We start from the raw sequence: 16,942 nt of genomic DNA on the forward strand, positions 1-16,942 counted from the left end.
ACATGAATGGTAGCACTGCACTTTATGTCATTGCAAGCGTAGCAACGATACTCCTGCACCGTAAGCGGCTCCAAGGAATGACTCTAACCTAGTACAGAGCAATAATGTCAATTATATACCAAATCTGTTTTAATACCATTTTCTTTAAGTGCTTGAATATGAAGTGGATGTCGATCTCACATCGAGATGCAAGCTACTGACTGATTTCTTGATATAGTCAATATGTAAGAAGTCCGACTGCAATTCCAAGTTGTTGGAATAGTTATGTAGTAGATGTTGAAGTTGAATCACGATTTAAGATGACTTCGTCTAGTCAAGAATATCAACTGAACTCTAGCACAATTGTGTGTTTCTACATTTCCGAGACCAGTTTGCTGTAAGTGACTGCTTGCTTTCCCTTATTCCACATATTATTCCAACCAGGATTTCATGAATTGTTGTTTTATCACCCATGTTTCACAGGGGGCTATCTGCAATAAAGATCAGCATGCAAAAAGTGGTGAAGGCTAACATTTTATAAACTGTGGATCAATAGCCTGCTGCATACGATCTATTCAGTACACAATTGTGAAGCAATATTTACGAGGCGATTTAACATGGTTAATGGGACTCAAAAATGAACTAGTTTGGTATTTTTCTTTCCATTCCACTCCCTATTTACAAATGAAAATGAAGGACAAAAGTTCGTGAATGTTTAAGTTAAGTAACAGGCTACGACTTAAATTACACCTCTGTACATGTAACAAATGAAGAATTTTTATAATATAAGAAAGATATTAATGAGATATATGTGAAACTTAAACAGTCGTATATAAGGAATCCAGTACTGGGAAGCCTGGACTTTTTAAGTCGACTGCAATTTCATGAACTATAAGTTTGCCTTACCTGTACTTGAATTTTCTTGGGCTGCGCCGTTTATCTCTACTGTTGTGGTACTGGGGACATGCATAACCTTGTCTACACAGTCGAGGTGGTCTTTTGCACAGTTCGGTCTTGTAATTTGCTAAAACATAACTGGTATCTACAATGAAAATGGCCTCATTAGTACACAAGACTTCCAGAACCAATTTTATTTAATGACACATGAAATAAAAAATAATTATTCTCATCATAAATAGAATGATAAAAAATACTATTGTTGTCATAACAAGCATTCAAATTACAACCCAACAACAACAAAAGGAAGTAAGCAAAGCAGCTGAACTATGCGCTGCTGTTCACCTACATTGCGGGGAACAGTCACATACAGCAGACTTTATAGTACTCCCCCTCATTCACATTCTTTGCTACTGTACTATATCGAAAGCTATAAAGCGTTAGGCGTAGGAAAAAAAATATGAACCCCACTTGAAAGCATTAAATAACATCAAAATGTCCTACTGTGGATGGCGACAGTGTCAGAACCCCTTGATCTCACTTAGAGCATCACACAGACCAGTATGTTGCTTCATGAATTCTACTCTCACCATATACAGGGTGGTCCATTGATAGTGACCGGGCCAAATATCTCACGATATAAGCATCAAATGAAAAAACTACAAAGAATGAAACTCGTCTAGCTTGAAGGGGGAAACCAGATGGCATTATGGTTGGCCCGCTAGCTGGTGTTGCCAGAGGTCAAATGGATATCAACTGCATTTTTTAAAAATAGGAAACCCCGTTTTTTATTACATATTCGTGTAGTATGTAAAGAAATATGAATGTTTTAGTTGGACCACTTTTTTCACTTTGTGACAGATGGCGCTGTAATAGTCACAAACGTATAAGTACATGGTATCGCGTAACATTCCGCCAGTGCGGACGGTAGTTGCTTCATGATACATTACCCGTGTTAAAATAGACCGTTTACCAGTTGTGGAAAAGGTTGATATTGAGTTTATGTATGGCTATTTTGATCAAAATGCCCAACCGGCGTGTGCTATGTATGCTTCTCGGTATCCTGGATGACATCATCTAAGTGTCTGGGCAGTTCGTTGAATAGTTATGTTATTTAAGGAAACAGGAAGTGTTCAGCCTCATGTGAAACGTCAACCACAACCTGCAACAAATGATGATGCCCAAGTAGGTGTTTCAGCTGCTGTCATGGCTAATCTACACATCAATAGCAGACAAATTGCGCAAGAATCGGGAATCTCAAAAATGTCGGTGTTGAGAAAGCTACATCAACATTGATTGCACCCATACCATATTTCTATGCACCAGGAATTACATGGTGACGACTTTGAACGTCGTGTACAATTCTGCCACTGGGCACAAGACAAATTACGGAACAATGACAGATTTTTTGTACGAGTTCTATTTAGCGACGAAGTGACATTCACCAACAGCGGTAGCTTAAACCGGCATAATATGCACTATTGGGCAACAGAAAATCCACGATGGCTCCGATAAGTGGAACATCAGCGAAAGTTGGAGGATATTTACCATCGTGATCCACCGACAACGTCTGACAATATGCGTCAGCGCATTGTCAATATATGTGTGAATATTACAGAAGGCAAACTACTCGCCGTTGAGAGGAATGTCTTTGCGCGTATTGCCAAATGCATTGCGTTGACGGACATCATTTTGAGCATTTATTGCATTAATGTGGTATTTACAGGTAATCATGCTGTAATAGCATGCATTCTCAGAAATGATAAGTTCACAAAAGTATATGTATCACATTGGAACAACCGAAATAAAATGTTCAAATGTACCTGCGTTCTTTATTTTAATTTAAAAAACCTACCTGTTACCAACTGTTTGTCTAAAATTGTGAGCCGTATGTTTGCGACTATTACAGTGCCATCTATCACAAAGTGAAAAAAGTGATCCAACTAAAACATTCATATTTCTCTACGAACTTCAAGAACATGTAATAAAAAATTGGGGTTCCTATTTAAATAAACGCAGTTGATATCTGTTCGACCTGTGGCAGCACCATCTAGCAGGCCAACCATGGTGCCATCTGGTTTCCCCCTTCAAGCTAGACAAGTTTTGTTCTGACACTATCTCACACACACACACACACACACACACACACACACACACACACACACACACACAAATACGTAATAGTGTTAAATAATGTCAATTCTTTTTCTAATATCTGCAATATCATTTTTTAGGAAACTCTTGTTGGACTATTTTGCATTTAATAAGTTATGTACTGTAAACCTGTTGTAGTGCTTCGAGAATTTCGGAGTAAATTCTAGAACCACTTGGCCTTCCCCCGGTTTGAACACCCGATATTTTAGAGGTGAGTGAGAGAAATGAATACACCCTACTGTGCATTGCCTATTTGTATGTGCAGGTCAAAAAGTAGTTACGAGAAAAAGACAGACCTGGCAGCCGAATGGCGGCAGACGAGTACCTGCTGTACGGTCCACAGAGTTTCTGTGTAAGGGTCGAGAAGAACAAGGAAAGTTTCTGTAGTATTCTGCGCTCTTTAGCGTATATGTTGACTGTAGAAAGGCTAATGGAAAATTGAATATAGATTTCTATGTTCATTCATATATTGAACTCGTTTGAGACGAGAGACTCTTGAATTACTTCCAGACTTGGCTATGAACGAACCAAGACACATGTATGCTATTTGAATATGTGTAAATGAGATTAATGTTTAAGGAATAAGTTAGCTTGCAGAAGTTATGGTCTGTGAAAGTTGAAAATATATGTGAGGTGGAAAGCGAAAAGGAACCTCTTGTCTGAAGAGTAAAATTTTTAGTACAAGCAAAAACATTCAATATGTGTAAAATATTGATCTTAGTTTTTTTTTTTAATAGTTTCCTTAATTCTGTACACGCTCATATTGATTTGAAACTTGTTTGAATGCAACAAGAGTTAATTATATCATTAAAAGCAATCGATGTCAGTCTACAGAAAAGGGACCTCTTGTCGTTTGGGGAAATAACATTGGTTTCACAAGAGGTCCCTTTTTTAAATATCGCACCTATACATGCAGTACTTCACAAACTAGAATCTCTTAAATTTTAGAAACATTTTAAGGAGTTCAGAGTAATTTCGTATAAAAGAAAACCGTTTTGTGATTTCAATAATGCCAGACACCACATGTGGTCCTACTTTTGCAAATGCCTAGAGATGTTGCCAATGTATAGTTGGTAGCCCTTAAAGAACAGCTGACAGCACAAATTGCTCAGTTTAAAGTACACAATGTGTGAAGATAGAATTGTGAAAGCACTAAATGATATTGGTGTTGGTGATGATTTGTGTGATGAAGATTATGAAGTATTTAAAGAGCATTTTTCTGAAATAATGCCAAGTCGTGACGAATCAAGTGATGAGTCAGTTAACCTATCTGATATTTCTTTATTACAAGACATTGCTAAGATTAATGAAGCCTTAGGTAAAAACGATAATGTTATTGATAATTTTATTATTGAAATAGAATGAAAAGTTAATAGTAATCAAGTTGTAAATGAGAATGATGCTGCTGAAGACTTTGACCTGGTCGTAACTGATGACTGCATAAATTTAATTGACTCTCTCGATGCTGACAGAAACCATGCTCTCCTTTCAGAGTTTTTAAAAGCGGGTTGCGGGTGCAAAGAAGAATGTTGCAATTACTATTCTGTTGATGAATATTTGGAAATGTGTCATGAATGTTCAGACAGTGATCATTATGAGAACAAAATCAACACATTAGATCAAGTAATTTTAGGCCAATTGTTGTGTGCAATTCAGATTCTTCTTTGACAGCTCGTAAACATAAAGTACAAACTGAGAGGAAACAACCACAAAGTAAATACATACTAAAAGGTCGGCATGTTTGTAAAAACACTTACATGTTTTCCAGCAAAAAAGACTAAAGCGCCTAACAAAAGTGTATAATGACACAGGATTGATTGTCAAAGCTCATGGTAATGCAAGAAAACTTCCTAAGAATGTGATTTCTTTTTTTGATTCAGATATCATTGTAATATTTTTTTTTTACACAATTACGCAGAACAACATGCCATAATTTTACCAGGCAGAAGTAGCACTCAGTATAATGCAAATTTCAAACTTCTACCTTCAAGTGATAATAAAGCCAAAATTTTTGAAACTTACATGGCTTCCTTTACAAATGATATCCCCATAAAACCAGTACCAAGTAGAGTGTTTTGTAATATCTGGAAGGAGATATGCCCAGAAATAGTTGTCATGAAGCCCAAATCAGATCTTTGTGCATTTTGCGAAAGGCATTTCACTTCAGGAACTGTGATGGCTTCAGTGCCTGAAGAAACTAAAATGGAAACTATTGAAAAAAATGAGGTCCCATCTACAACTTGTTGCAAAGGAGAATTTTATAAGGGAACCATCAAAAAGACTAAGGAAAATTTTGAAGATGGTGATAGAAGTTGTGTACACTACAGTTTTGACATGGCCCAGCAGGTTCACATACCCAGTGACCCGTTGCAGCCTGGACCCATTTATTTCTTGGTACCATTCAGAATAGGAATATTTGAGGTTATGTGTGAGATTGTGAACAAACAAGTAAAACTATCTACTCCCAGAAAGTGTAGGAACAACACAGGGATCCAACATTGTTGTCAGTCTTTTCTACAACTACTAGGGGGAACTACAGTCATGGAGAAGAGAGAATGTTCATTCATGATGACAATTGTGTAGGTCAGAACAAGAACAATATCTTATTAGGATATCTTGCTTGGAAAATCAGTAATAACAAAAGTAAGAGAATTCTTTTGTCATTCATGCAAGTAGGTCACATGAAATTTGCATGTGATGAAGCATTTGGAATTTTAAAGAAAAAATGTAGGGTCACCTATATCTCTTCCATACAAGAATTAGCCGACTGCATTGAGAAATTTACACCTACAACATGTTAACTGGAGCTGTTGGTGTTGGAAATGAAATAGGTGAAATTGCTGTGAATACATATGACTGGCTAAATTTCTTGAAGGATAGTAATGCTAACAAAGTACCTCACATAATTAAATACAATCACTTTGAGTTCAATGTTAGCTACAAAGGTAGAGTACATTACAAATTGGACATTGATGGAAATGAATTTGTATACCGCATCTTCCCCAATGACAATGGACCCATTGGGTTTCCTGCTGCAGTAATTCCTCCAGGGATCACAAGACAACAAAAAGAGTACCTTTTTAAAAATATCAGGACCTATTGGAAAGAGAACTACAAAGACATTCTGTGACCCGATGTAGGCTCAGAATGTGAACCAGAAACTCAAGTCAGCGACAGTGAAGATCCTGAAGAAGAACCTGACCCAAAAAAATATTACAGAACGAAAGAAGAGGCGAAAATGCTCTTGTTAAAGTGCTTTTGACCCCTTTCAGACTTTTTTTTTAACAGAAAATCAAGTCCTTTGGCAACTACAAAATATGGGATCTCAGTAATCTATTTTGGAGGATTTGAGAATTCCAATTTCTTGTGGTTCTAGTCCCATTAATTGCTCCAGAATCAAAAGCTGATCCAAAAGATGTCATAACATAGTGTAAAAATATAAATATTGTGCCAAAAAATAAGCAAAGACTTGCTATATTTCTCTCAACAAGGGGCCAATTTATTTGGTTTCAAATATATTTACACTCTGATGTGATATAGGTCTGAGGGAGTAATCCACTTAGTTGGTAAATCACGTGGGTGCTTTCACACGTGACTCTGCCTTTGATCATGTACACCTTCCGGGTTACAGGACTGGAGTAGGTGGTGGTGGGAGGGTGCATAGGACAGGTTTTACACCGGGGGCGGTTACAAGGGTAGGAGCCAGGGGGTAGGGAAGGTGGTTTGGGGATTCCATAGGGATGAAATAAGAGGTTACGAAGGTTAGATGGATGGCGGAAAGACACTCTTGGTGGAGTGGGGAGGATTTCATGAAGGACGGATCTCATTTCAGGGCAGGATTTGAGGAAGTCGTATCCCTGCTGGAGAGCCACATTCAGAGTCTGATCCAGTCCCGGAAAGTATCCTGTCACAAGTGGGGCACTTTTGGGGTTCTTCTGTGGGAGGTTCTGGGTTTGAGGGGATGAGGAAATGGCTCTGGTAATTTGCTTCTGTACCAGGTCGGGAGGGTAGTTGTGGGATGCGAAAGCTGTTTTCAGGTTGTTGGTGTAATGGTTCAGGGATTCCGGACTGGAGCAGATTTGTTTGCCACGAAGACCTAGGCTGTAGAGAAGGGACCGTTTGATGTGGAATGGGTGGCAGCTGTCATAATGTAGGTACTGTTGCTTGTTGGTGGGTTTGATGTGGACAGATGTGTGAATCTGGCCATTGGACAGATGGAGGTCAACGTCTAGGAAAGTCGCATGGGATTTGGAGTAGGACCAGGTGAATCTGATGGAACTAAAGGAGTTGAGGTTGGAGAGGAAATTCTGGAGTTCTTCTTCACTGTGAGTCCAAATCATGAAGATGTCATCAATAAATCTATACCAAACTTTGGGTTGGCAGGCCTGGGTAACCAAGAAGGCTTCCTCTAAGCGACCCATGAATAGGTTGGCGTACGAGGGGGCCATCCTGGTACCCATGGCCGTTCCCTTTAATTGCTGCTATGTCTGTCCTTCGAAAATGAAGAAATTTTGGGTCAGGATGAAGCTGGCTAAGGTAATGAGGAAAGAGGTTTTAGGTAGAGGAGAGGAAGTGTTCCATCGCTACGAGGCCCTGGACGTGCGGAATATTCGTGTATAAGGAAGTGGCATCAATGGTTACAAGGATGGTTTCCGGGGGTAACAGATTGGGTAAGGATTCCAGGCGTTCAAGAAAGTGGTTGGTGTCTTTGATGAAGGATGGGAGACTGCATGTAATGGGTTGAGGGTGTTGATCTACGTAGGCAGAGATACGTTCTGTGGGGTCTTGGTAACCAGCTACAATGGGGCGGCCGCGATGATTGGGTTTGTGAATTTTAGGAAAAAAGGTAGAAGGTAGGGATGCGGGGTGTCTGTGGAGTCAGTAGGTTGATGGAGTTAGGTGAAAGGTTTTGTAGGGGGCCTAAGGTTCTGAGGATTCCTTGAAGCTCCGCCTGGACATCACGAATGGGATTACCTTGGCAAACGAATCTGCTCCAGTCCGGAATCCCTGAACCATTACACCAACAATCTGAAAACAGCTTTCGCATCCTGGAAATACCCTCCGACCTGGTACAGTAGCAAATTACCAGAGCCACTTCCTCATCCCCTCAAACCCAGAACCTCCCACAGAAGAACCCCAAAAGTGCCGCACTTGTGACAGGATACTTTCCGGGACTGGATCAGACTCTGAATGTGGCTCTCCAGTGGGAATACCACTTCCTAAAATCCTGCCCCGAAATGAGATCCATCCTTCATGAAATCCTCCCCACTCCACCAAGAGTGTCTTTCTGCCGTCCACCTAACCTTTGTAACCTCTTAGTTCATCCCTATGAAATCCCCAAACCACCTTCCCAAACCTCTAGCTCCTATCCTTGTAACCACTCCGGCGTAAAACCTGTCCCATGCACCCTCCCACCACCACCTACTCCAGTCCTGAAACCCGGAAGGTGTACACGATCAAAGGCAGAGCCATGCGTGAAAGCACCCATGTGATTTACCAACTGACCTGCCTACACCGTGAAGCTTTTTATGTGGGAATGACCAGCAACAAACTGTCCATTCGCATGAATGGACACAGGCAGACAGTGTTTGTTGGTAATGATGATCACCCTGTGGCTAAACATGCCTTGGTGCACGGCATGTCCACGGCATGACATGAAGACCTCAAGTTTTTGACTAAGAAGATTGAGTGTGGCGAGTAACCAGCCAGTGACACCGACTGCACCAACTGCTGCTCACCAGTGACCAGTGCTGACTACGTGTCCACTTGCCGATGACGAAGCTGAAACTAACATTCGGCACCGCCAGCACCAATGCTGTCCACTGGTGCTGATTACACATCCGCTCACCAAAACAGCTAGAACTATATGCTGGGTGAGTGAAAAACAATAATTGTTTGGTAAAGTTGAAGGAACTGTTGAATGAAACTGTTAGTGTAGTTATTGTACTCAGTGGTGAATTTTCTTTTAGATGATTACTAGGTCTAAATTCAATAAAGTTATGCATCAAGAACAGTAACTACCAGAACCAGCCATGGCTATGACAGTGAATAAGGAAACGCCAGACTGGGCTGAAGTAGTAAATTTAATCAAAGAACTATGTCTAAAGTTAGGTTCAGTAAGAACAGAGTCAAATGCTCAAATTACTACTCTCAGTAAAAATTTAAATTCACAAAATGCTTCCTTGAGAGATGAACTGAGTGCGAATTTAGGTGAAAAACTAGAAGCACAAAGTGTAACTTTCAGTGAATATTCAAGTACATAATAAATTGGACATTCAGAATAAGACTTTAGGATTGTTAAGTGCAAAAGCAGATGAACAAAGTAAGGAAAGCAGATGAACAAAGTAAGGAATTTAACCAGTTGCAAGAAGGTATAGGAAATTTGAAGACTGAATTTGATATTTGAACCACTGAAGTGGAAAATTTTAAGATAGATTTGAAAGGTTCTTTGAATACTCACGTTAATCAACTATTTACTGAATTCAACCAGAGACAGGATGAACAACTTCAAGATTTAACTATAAAATTAACAATTTGACATTGAAGATAAATGTAATAATGTAGAAACAGAACTTGGCGAAAAATTAGTATCATTTCAAAGTGTATGCAATGTTATGTTCGATGTTCTAAAACATGGATTACACACATTAAAGTAGAATGTTCAGAAACAGGAAAAGTTATTACCAACAGTCCAATCGCAAATTACAGGTGTCAGTACACGAGTAAATAATGTAGGACGAAGTTTTAAAGGAAAAATAACCAACTTTGACATTATAAATGTAAGTAGTTTGGCGGAACCATTTGAACTAATTAAAGATCGATAAGTTACCGACAGTATAATCTCCGGAAACATCTCGATGGTTGCTTTTTCCAAACTTAATGATACATGCAAGGTTATGAACGACTTGTGCGAAGAATTCAAGCTTGTCCATGACAAAGTAGAGAATTGAATAACTTTACCTAATGTGTTTCTTAGTAAAGTGATAATTGTTTTGTTGTGAGGAGGCTTTCTCACAAAATGTAACGAGAAGTATTGGTCCATAAGTAATTGAGTGAGGTTAATGTCAGAGCCATGGGATCCGGGCGGAGTCACATGTCTTCCAGGGACGTTAACGTTCTGTGTTATCGGGAAGAGTGACGACCGTCAGATCCCCAGATGTTTTCAGTGTTTCTTCTGTACTATTTTTCCTGCAACCAAATTCCCTTCAAATCTTAAACTATTCTGTAATATGTTCTTGAATTCTTAAAATATCCTATAATTTTAGTATGTAGGAAACCAGACATGACAAGATTGGGACCAATTTAAGAGAATCATGGATGATAGTGATCTCTAGACTTGAAGTGAAACAAACAATGTTATATTAGTGGAAAGTATAATATGATGGTACTATTTAAACCATGTGTTGTCGAGACAAGATAAACTGGACAGAGAATTTTGTGTGTGTATAAAAGTATAGTATAAACTGAATGACTAAACAACTATGTTATTATAGTGTATAATTTTCTATTTTCATAGAACATTCTATGCCTTTTATGAGACATGAAGTGGATGGGAGGGTTTGCATTAGTTTTGGAAGGCATGGGTAGTGCAAGTACAAGCATGACTAACACTACATACACACCACACCTTTCAGACAACCTTCGCAGACAAGTGTGACTGATTCTTCACCATTTGCTATTCCATAGGGGTTGCTAAGATTTTTCTTTGGGGACTTCAAAGGTGAAGGTGAGAATATCCTTTCTGTAAGAGACGTTTAACATCATACCTCCTCCGGCTTCTCACTCAAGTACCGACGGAGTAGGGATCCTGGGGAAGGGGGGTGGGAAGGGTTTCCTGTCTTTGGGAGCCATCTTCTTTCTCTTCTTCAATCTTGGCAACCATTTCTACTTTTTCCTTTCTTACTTCTCATCTGAGTACCGGTCTATCTTTTCCTCTTTCCATATGCATATACTTCCATCGCTGAACTGCTTATATTTTCCGTGGTTTCCAATAACCTTCAGCTTATTTCATATAAGTAGGCCAAAGAATCAGGCTACACAAACACACTTCCACATATACACACTATAACACGAAGATGCAAACAATGAAAGTACAGATTAAAAGCATGTGAGAAGCGTCAAGTGTTGTAGGGGGAAAGAATGTGCACATACAGAAATATGCACTTATGGTTGATTATTGTGACGGTTCTACATCATCTTGTTACTGTCACGGTCGCCACGTTCTAACGTTTTTCGGATGACAAGAGACAGTGTGGTACTTGGTTGCAAGGCTCACACGCCTCTCAATTCAGTTAACTTGCATGTTGTGTGTAGCCGATCCTCTTCTCAGGATAATCAGCTACGTCGATCTCCTGAAAGCTTCTTGTCCGAAGACTGTAGCTGGTTAAAGGTGTTTATTAAAATACTTCTCTATCCTTGAAATAATTTTGGTACTCATAAAATGCTTTTCAGTTCAATCACTATATATTTTCAACTTTCACAAACAATAACTTCTGCAAGATAACTTATCCCTTAAACATTAGACTCATTTACACATATTCAAATAGCATACATGTGTCTTGCTTCGTTCATAGCCAAGACTTGAAGTAATTCAAAAGTCTATTTTCAGATGAGTCCAATACATGAATGAACATAGAAATCTATATTCAATTGTTCATTAGTCTTTTTACAGTCAACACATACACTAAAGAGCACAGAATACTACAGATACTTTCCTTGTTCTTCTCGAACGGTACACAGAAACTCTGTGGACTGTACAGCAGGTACTTGTCTGCCGCTGTTCGGCCGCCGGGTCCATCTTTTTCTCGTAACTGATTTTTGACTAGCACACACAAATAGGCAATGCACAGCAGGGGCTTATTCGTTTCTCCCATTCACCTTTAAAATATCGGGTGTTCAAAACGATGGAAGGCCGAGTGGTTCTAGATTTTACTCCGAAATTCTCGAAGCACTACACTGTATTTCCATCTTCCCCCTGTGATCATAATATGTGAGTACTGTACTACCATAGGTCATATAGTTACCTTGCCACTTAGGGTCTTCATTCATTAAATTTCGTTCCTTATCCAGTGCATTTGGTCCATTACTTATGACACTTGGATCTGATTCAGGATGTTCTAGCAACTGTAAAAACATAACATGAAATACATATATGAAGATGCATAAATACAAATTATCCATCATTGCTTTATTATTGTCTCATTTGCATCAATACAAACATCATGCAAAGAGCAAGATGTGTTTTGCATTCTGCAGGGATAAGGAAAACAAGAAACACTTGTAAGGACAGCATCATACAAATCAGCAACTACACTCAGCACGATAAAAAAGATAACATCTATTTGCCAACATTTACAAGGAATAAAACAACAACAGATAACCAAAAAAATTACTTCTCAAACAACCCTCAATAAATACCGGGTGACCAAAAAGTCAGTATAAATTTGAAAACTGAATAAATCGCGGAATAATACAGATAGAGAGATACAAATTGACACATATGCTTGGAATGACATGGGTTTTTATTAGAACCAAAAAAATACAAAAGTTCAAAAAATGTCCGGCAGATGGTGCTTCATCTGAACAGAATAGCAGTATGTGGCATAACAACGTAAGACAAAGCAAAGATGATGTTCTTTATAGGAAATGCTCAATATGTCCACCGTCATTCCTCAACAATAGCTGTAGTCGAGGAATAATGTTGTGAACAGCACTGTAAAGCATGTCTGGAGTTATGGTGAGGCATTGGCATCGGATGTTGTCTTTCAGCATCTCTAGATATGTCAGTCGATCACGATACACTTGTGACTTCAGGTAGCCTCAAAGCCAAATAATCGCACGAACTGAGGTCTGGGGACCTGGGAGACCAAACATGGTGAAAGTGGCGGCTGAGCACAAAATCATCACCAAACGACGTGCCATCTGTCGGACATTTTGTGGACTTTGGTTTTCTGGTTCTAATAAAACCCCATGTCATTCCAACCACGTGTGTCAATTTTTACCTCTCTATCTACATTATTCTGTGGTTTATTAAGCTTTCAAACTTATACTGACTTTTTGATCACCCGGTACATGCTTCCCCCCCCCCCCCCCCCCCCCCCAAAATGTCTGCGCGCGCCCGCGCGCGATAGAGAGTGTATACCTGTCCTTTTTTCCCCCTAAGATAAGTCTTTTCACTCCCGGGATTGGAATGTTGCCCAACAGAAACCAAAACATTGCATTGAAACAAGCGTACAGTTCATAGTGCTGTGGAGTGTGGAAAAAAAACCACAAATTGGTATTCATAAGAAGGACAACACCAAAAATGCAACAGGAGCGTAACATGTAAGAAATTGTCCGCGCAACCTGCCACCGATGATGCCTTGCAGAAAATAAAGGCAAAACACGTATGGCACTAAAATTGTGTTTTATTCAGTTGCTGTTAGACGGTCCATAAGTAAAAATTATCAATATGCCGTAATATAAGAACTCGACAATTTGGATTCCCACAGAATTGGCAGTCAGAAATCGAGTAACGATAGGTGGCACTGAGACCGTAAAGGTTCAATCCCAGCATCCCCTCGAAGAATGTCTCTCGGACTCGTACGGACGGTATCGGCAGTTAACCTGGGCACACGAAGGTGAATCCGGTCCACCACTCCTGAAGCCAAAGGTGTCGTCGACTGAATACCTGCCACCTGTAGTCTAGTTCTGATGAGAACAGTGGTCTGTGGGGGTGGGCGGGTGGCAGGATCGGCGCCCCAAGACGAATGGCTAAGAAAGCAGAAAGCATGCTTCCAAACGTAACTGACCTTAAGTTGATGGATACGGTGTAACTGTATTAGTTTATTGTAGGAGCGACAGTACACAAAATGGAAATCTGTGACAAATCCGAGGCATCTGTTCCTCGAGTAGTAACAAAAAATGTGCGACTCATCTGTCAGTGGGAGAAGACAGGAAGTCACTGCGGAGAGCTTGAAAAGAGGCTCCGTACGGCTCCTCGGATTCGATTCCTGGCTGAGCCCACAGAGTGGGAGCCATTCCAGAGGCGATAGGTACGAACGTCAGTATTCGGCATCCTGTCGACAATGAGAGACGGAGTACGAGCTCGGATTAGGGAAGGACATGAAAGGAAAGAGGATGTGTCCTTTCGAAGAGACCATACTCGAATTTGCTTTAAACAATTTAGGGAAATCACAGAAAATCTAAATCTAGATGGCCAGATAGGTTACATCCTACAAATGCAAGTCTAGTGTGCTGATCATTACGCCACCTCAAATGGTCCACATACAACAGTCATAACAGAAAGGGCAGAGGCAACCCACACGAACACAGTCTTCCGTACAAATTGTGCCTGTTGAGCCCAAAGCGTGCAGATCTGAACCTATGGGGAATTGAAGGATGCATTGACTATAACCTGAAACAGTTAAGTGACAAAAAGTTTTCCGTAAATGTCGGCAGAGCATCTCGGAAATGCGAGTTGTGGTCTTCGGCTAAATTTGGTGATGCCTGGTACTACCATACAACTCCTGCAAGTTGAAAATGACAGTGATAATGTGCTGAGGTACGGTGGAGGCCCAAAGAATGGCCATTTTCGACAGGATGTATGGTCAGCTGTGGATGTTCCTCACAAGAAGACACAATGATAAGTGTATGAAATGTCTCGCGGTTTGAACATTCAACAAGATGACAGCATCTGGTGCAATTTGCATCACACACTCATTACACTAATTGGTCTCTAGTTGCAGTGGACGTTACGTTTTCGCCAAATCGGAGATTGAGTGATGGTACTGCCCACCGACTCTCAGCCACGTACAACTAAGAACCTCCAGTAGGTGGCATTTATAATCCGTATTCAGGTGCCGAGTCATACGGCTGTGACCAGTTAAGAAATGAGGCCGTACTGAGGGACACATCGAGAGCTCTGAGAAATTGCTGTTCACTGAAAGGCTCGTTACATGGCTCCGGCAGTTTACAGAGAGAGAGAGGCAATTATCTTCTGCTTATGTGCCTGAAATGTATTGCGCAAGTACAGGTGAATCGGTAGACACACGACCATGGATGGTTGTCAGTCACTGGCAGCCTAGTAGACTGTGCAATTTTGCCCGTAACTGAGAGGTAAATTGACATATTCACAGTGATACCAGCATTTGTTCTTCTTCTGCTCAATTAAAAAACAGTATATTACATACAGTCTTGAAAGGTTCTCAGACAGGCCATCAACGGTTGTCTCTTATATCCTACAGACAACACTTTGACAATTCCAGATTGTCACCGCAATTTCTCCAGAAAGGGAGGGAGGGAGGGAGGGAGGGAGGGAAGGAGGGAAGGAGAGAGAGAGAGAGAGAGAGAGAGAGAGAGAGAGAGAGAGAGAATACAATTCAGCTGATCCAGTCCTGGATGGCACTGAGGTTTGATGGAAATGCTCTTCTGTTGCCAGATGGTGAAATTTTGCGAGGTGGTGGGAGACTGGAAAGATAAGGCGTGGGAGATTTGTTTTTGTACAAGGTTGGGAGGATAATTACGGTATGTTCAGGGTTCAGTGAGACCCTTGGTATATTTCAAGGAGGACTGCTCATCACTGTAGATGCGATGCACAGTTGGCTAGGTTGTATGAAAGGGACTTCTTGCATGAAACGGTTGGCAGCCATCTAAGTTGAGGTATTGATGGAGGTTAGTAGGTTTGATATGGAGAGAGGAACTGATGTAGCCATCTTTGAGGTGGAGGTCAACGTCTAGGAAGGTGGCATGTGAAGCAAATGGGGCAGAAGCAGTTGAAGCTCTGGAGAAACATGGATAGTGTGTCCTCACCCTCGATCCAGATTGCAAAGATTTTATCACTGAATCTGAACCAAGTGATGGGTTTAGGATTCTGGGTGTTTAGGAAGGATTCCTTCAAATAGAGCATGAATAAGGTGGCATAGGATGGCACCATGCGGGTGCCCATAGCCGTACCCCGGATTTGTTTGTAGATAATGCCTTCAAAGGAGAAGTACAAAGGTTGACTGAAAAGTAATGCCTCCATCTTTGTAACTCTTCAACAGTTGGCAGCATAGGTATATGGCAGGTACTGGCTTGTTCCATAGCCTCTTCTCTACAGCTCCAGTTGGCAGAAAGCCTTAGCATTGAACGTTTGTGTTGTTACAGACGGTCGGTCAATGCGATTTAATCAACGTTCAGCCATTGAATTCTTGACAGCACAATGTTTCACCCCAAAGGAGATTCATCAGAGAACGAAAGCAGTTTATGGTGATTGTGTTGATGTGAGTACTGCGCATCTTCGGGCGAGTATGCTTAAAGATGGTGAGGCGGGAACATCTGACCTGTGTGACAAACAAAGAGGTGGACATCCTGTGACAGCAACCACCCAGTTTCACAAGCAAAAAGTTGACAGACTGATTCAGGACGGTCGTTGTATCACTCAGAGAGAAATTGCAAGCACAATCGGCATTTCACAATAATGTGTGGGTCACATTATTGCTTTACTTGGCTATCGGAAGATCTGTGCGCAATTGGTATCCCAGATGTCAACTCCTGAAATGAAAGCACACAGGCTTGAAATTTGCTAGGAACTCCTCTCGCATTACGAGAACGAAGGTGATGCCTTTCTCCATTCAACTGTGACAGATGAAATGTGGGTACACCATTACGACTCTGAGACGAAACATCAGTCTATGGAATATTGAGGGGTGAATAACATTTAGGCATTTTTTGTTCTACAGATTTTTATTTGTATGAACTAGTTTTCGGCTTATTAGGCCATCTTCCGATAACTACTGGCTATTGTTACTAAGATACAACGCACTTATATATGATCTTTAGCTGTGGTATTGTCTATGGAATTTTCAAACAGATCTTTGATTTTTCGTTCTATAAAACTGTTCTTTAATATAATAAATCACATTTTATGGTTTGTCAGTACCATGTATGACAA

General features: G+C 40.4%; 1 protein-coding gene across 1 annotated transcript in view; it reads right to left on the minus strand.

Annotated features, from left to right (window-relative positions):
- The window catches only part of LOC126336269 (putative E3 ubiquitin-protein ligase UNKL), a 253,332-nt gene that overhangs the window by 192,516 nt on the left and 43,874 nt on the right, over positions 1-16,942 (minus strand). Inside the window, exons 4-5 of the mRNA XM_049999767.1 lie at positions 12,054-12,153; positions 886-1,021 (exon numbers count right to left, since the gene is read on the minus strand). Of these exons, the coding sequence (XP_049855724.1) occupies positions 886-1,021; positions 12,054-12,153 (236 nt within the window). The remainder of the gene's footprint in view (positions 1-885; positions 1,022-12,053; positions 12,154-16,942) is intronic.

This window comes from Schistocerca gregaria, chromosome 2 (genome assembly GCF_023897955.1).
Source record: "Schistocerca gregaria isolate iqSchGreg1 chromosome 2, iqSchGreg1.2, whole genome shotgun sequence".
Taxonomy (NCBI): Eukaryota; Metazoa; Arthropoda; class Insecta; order Orthoptera; family Acrididae; genus Schistocerca; species Schistocerca gregaria.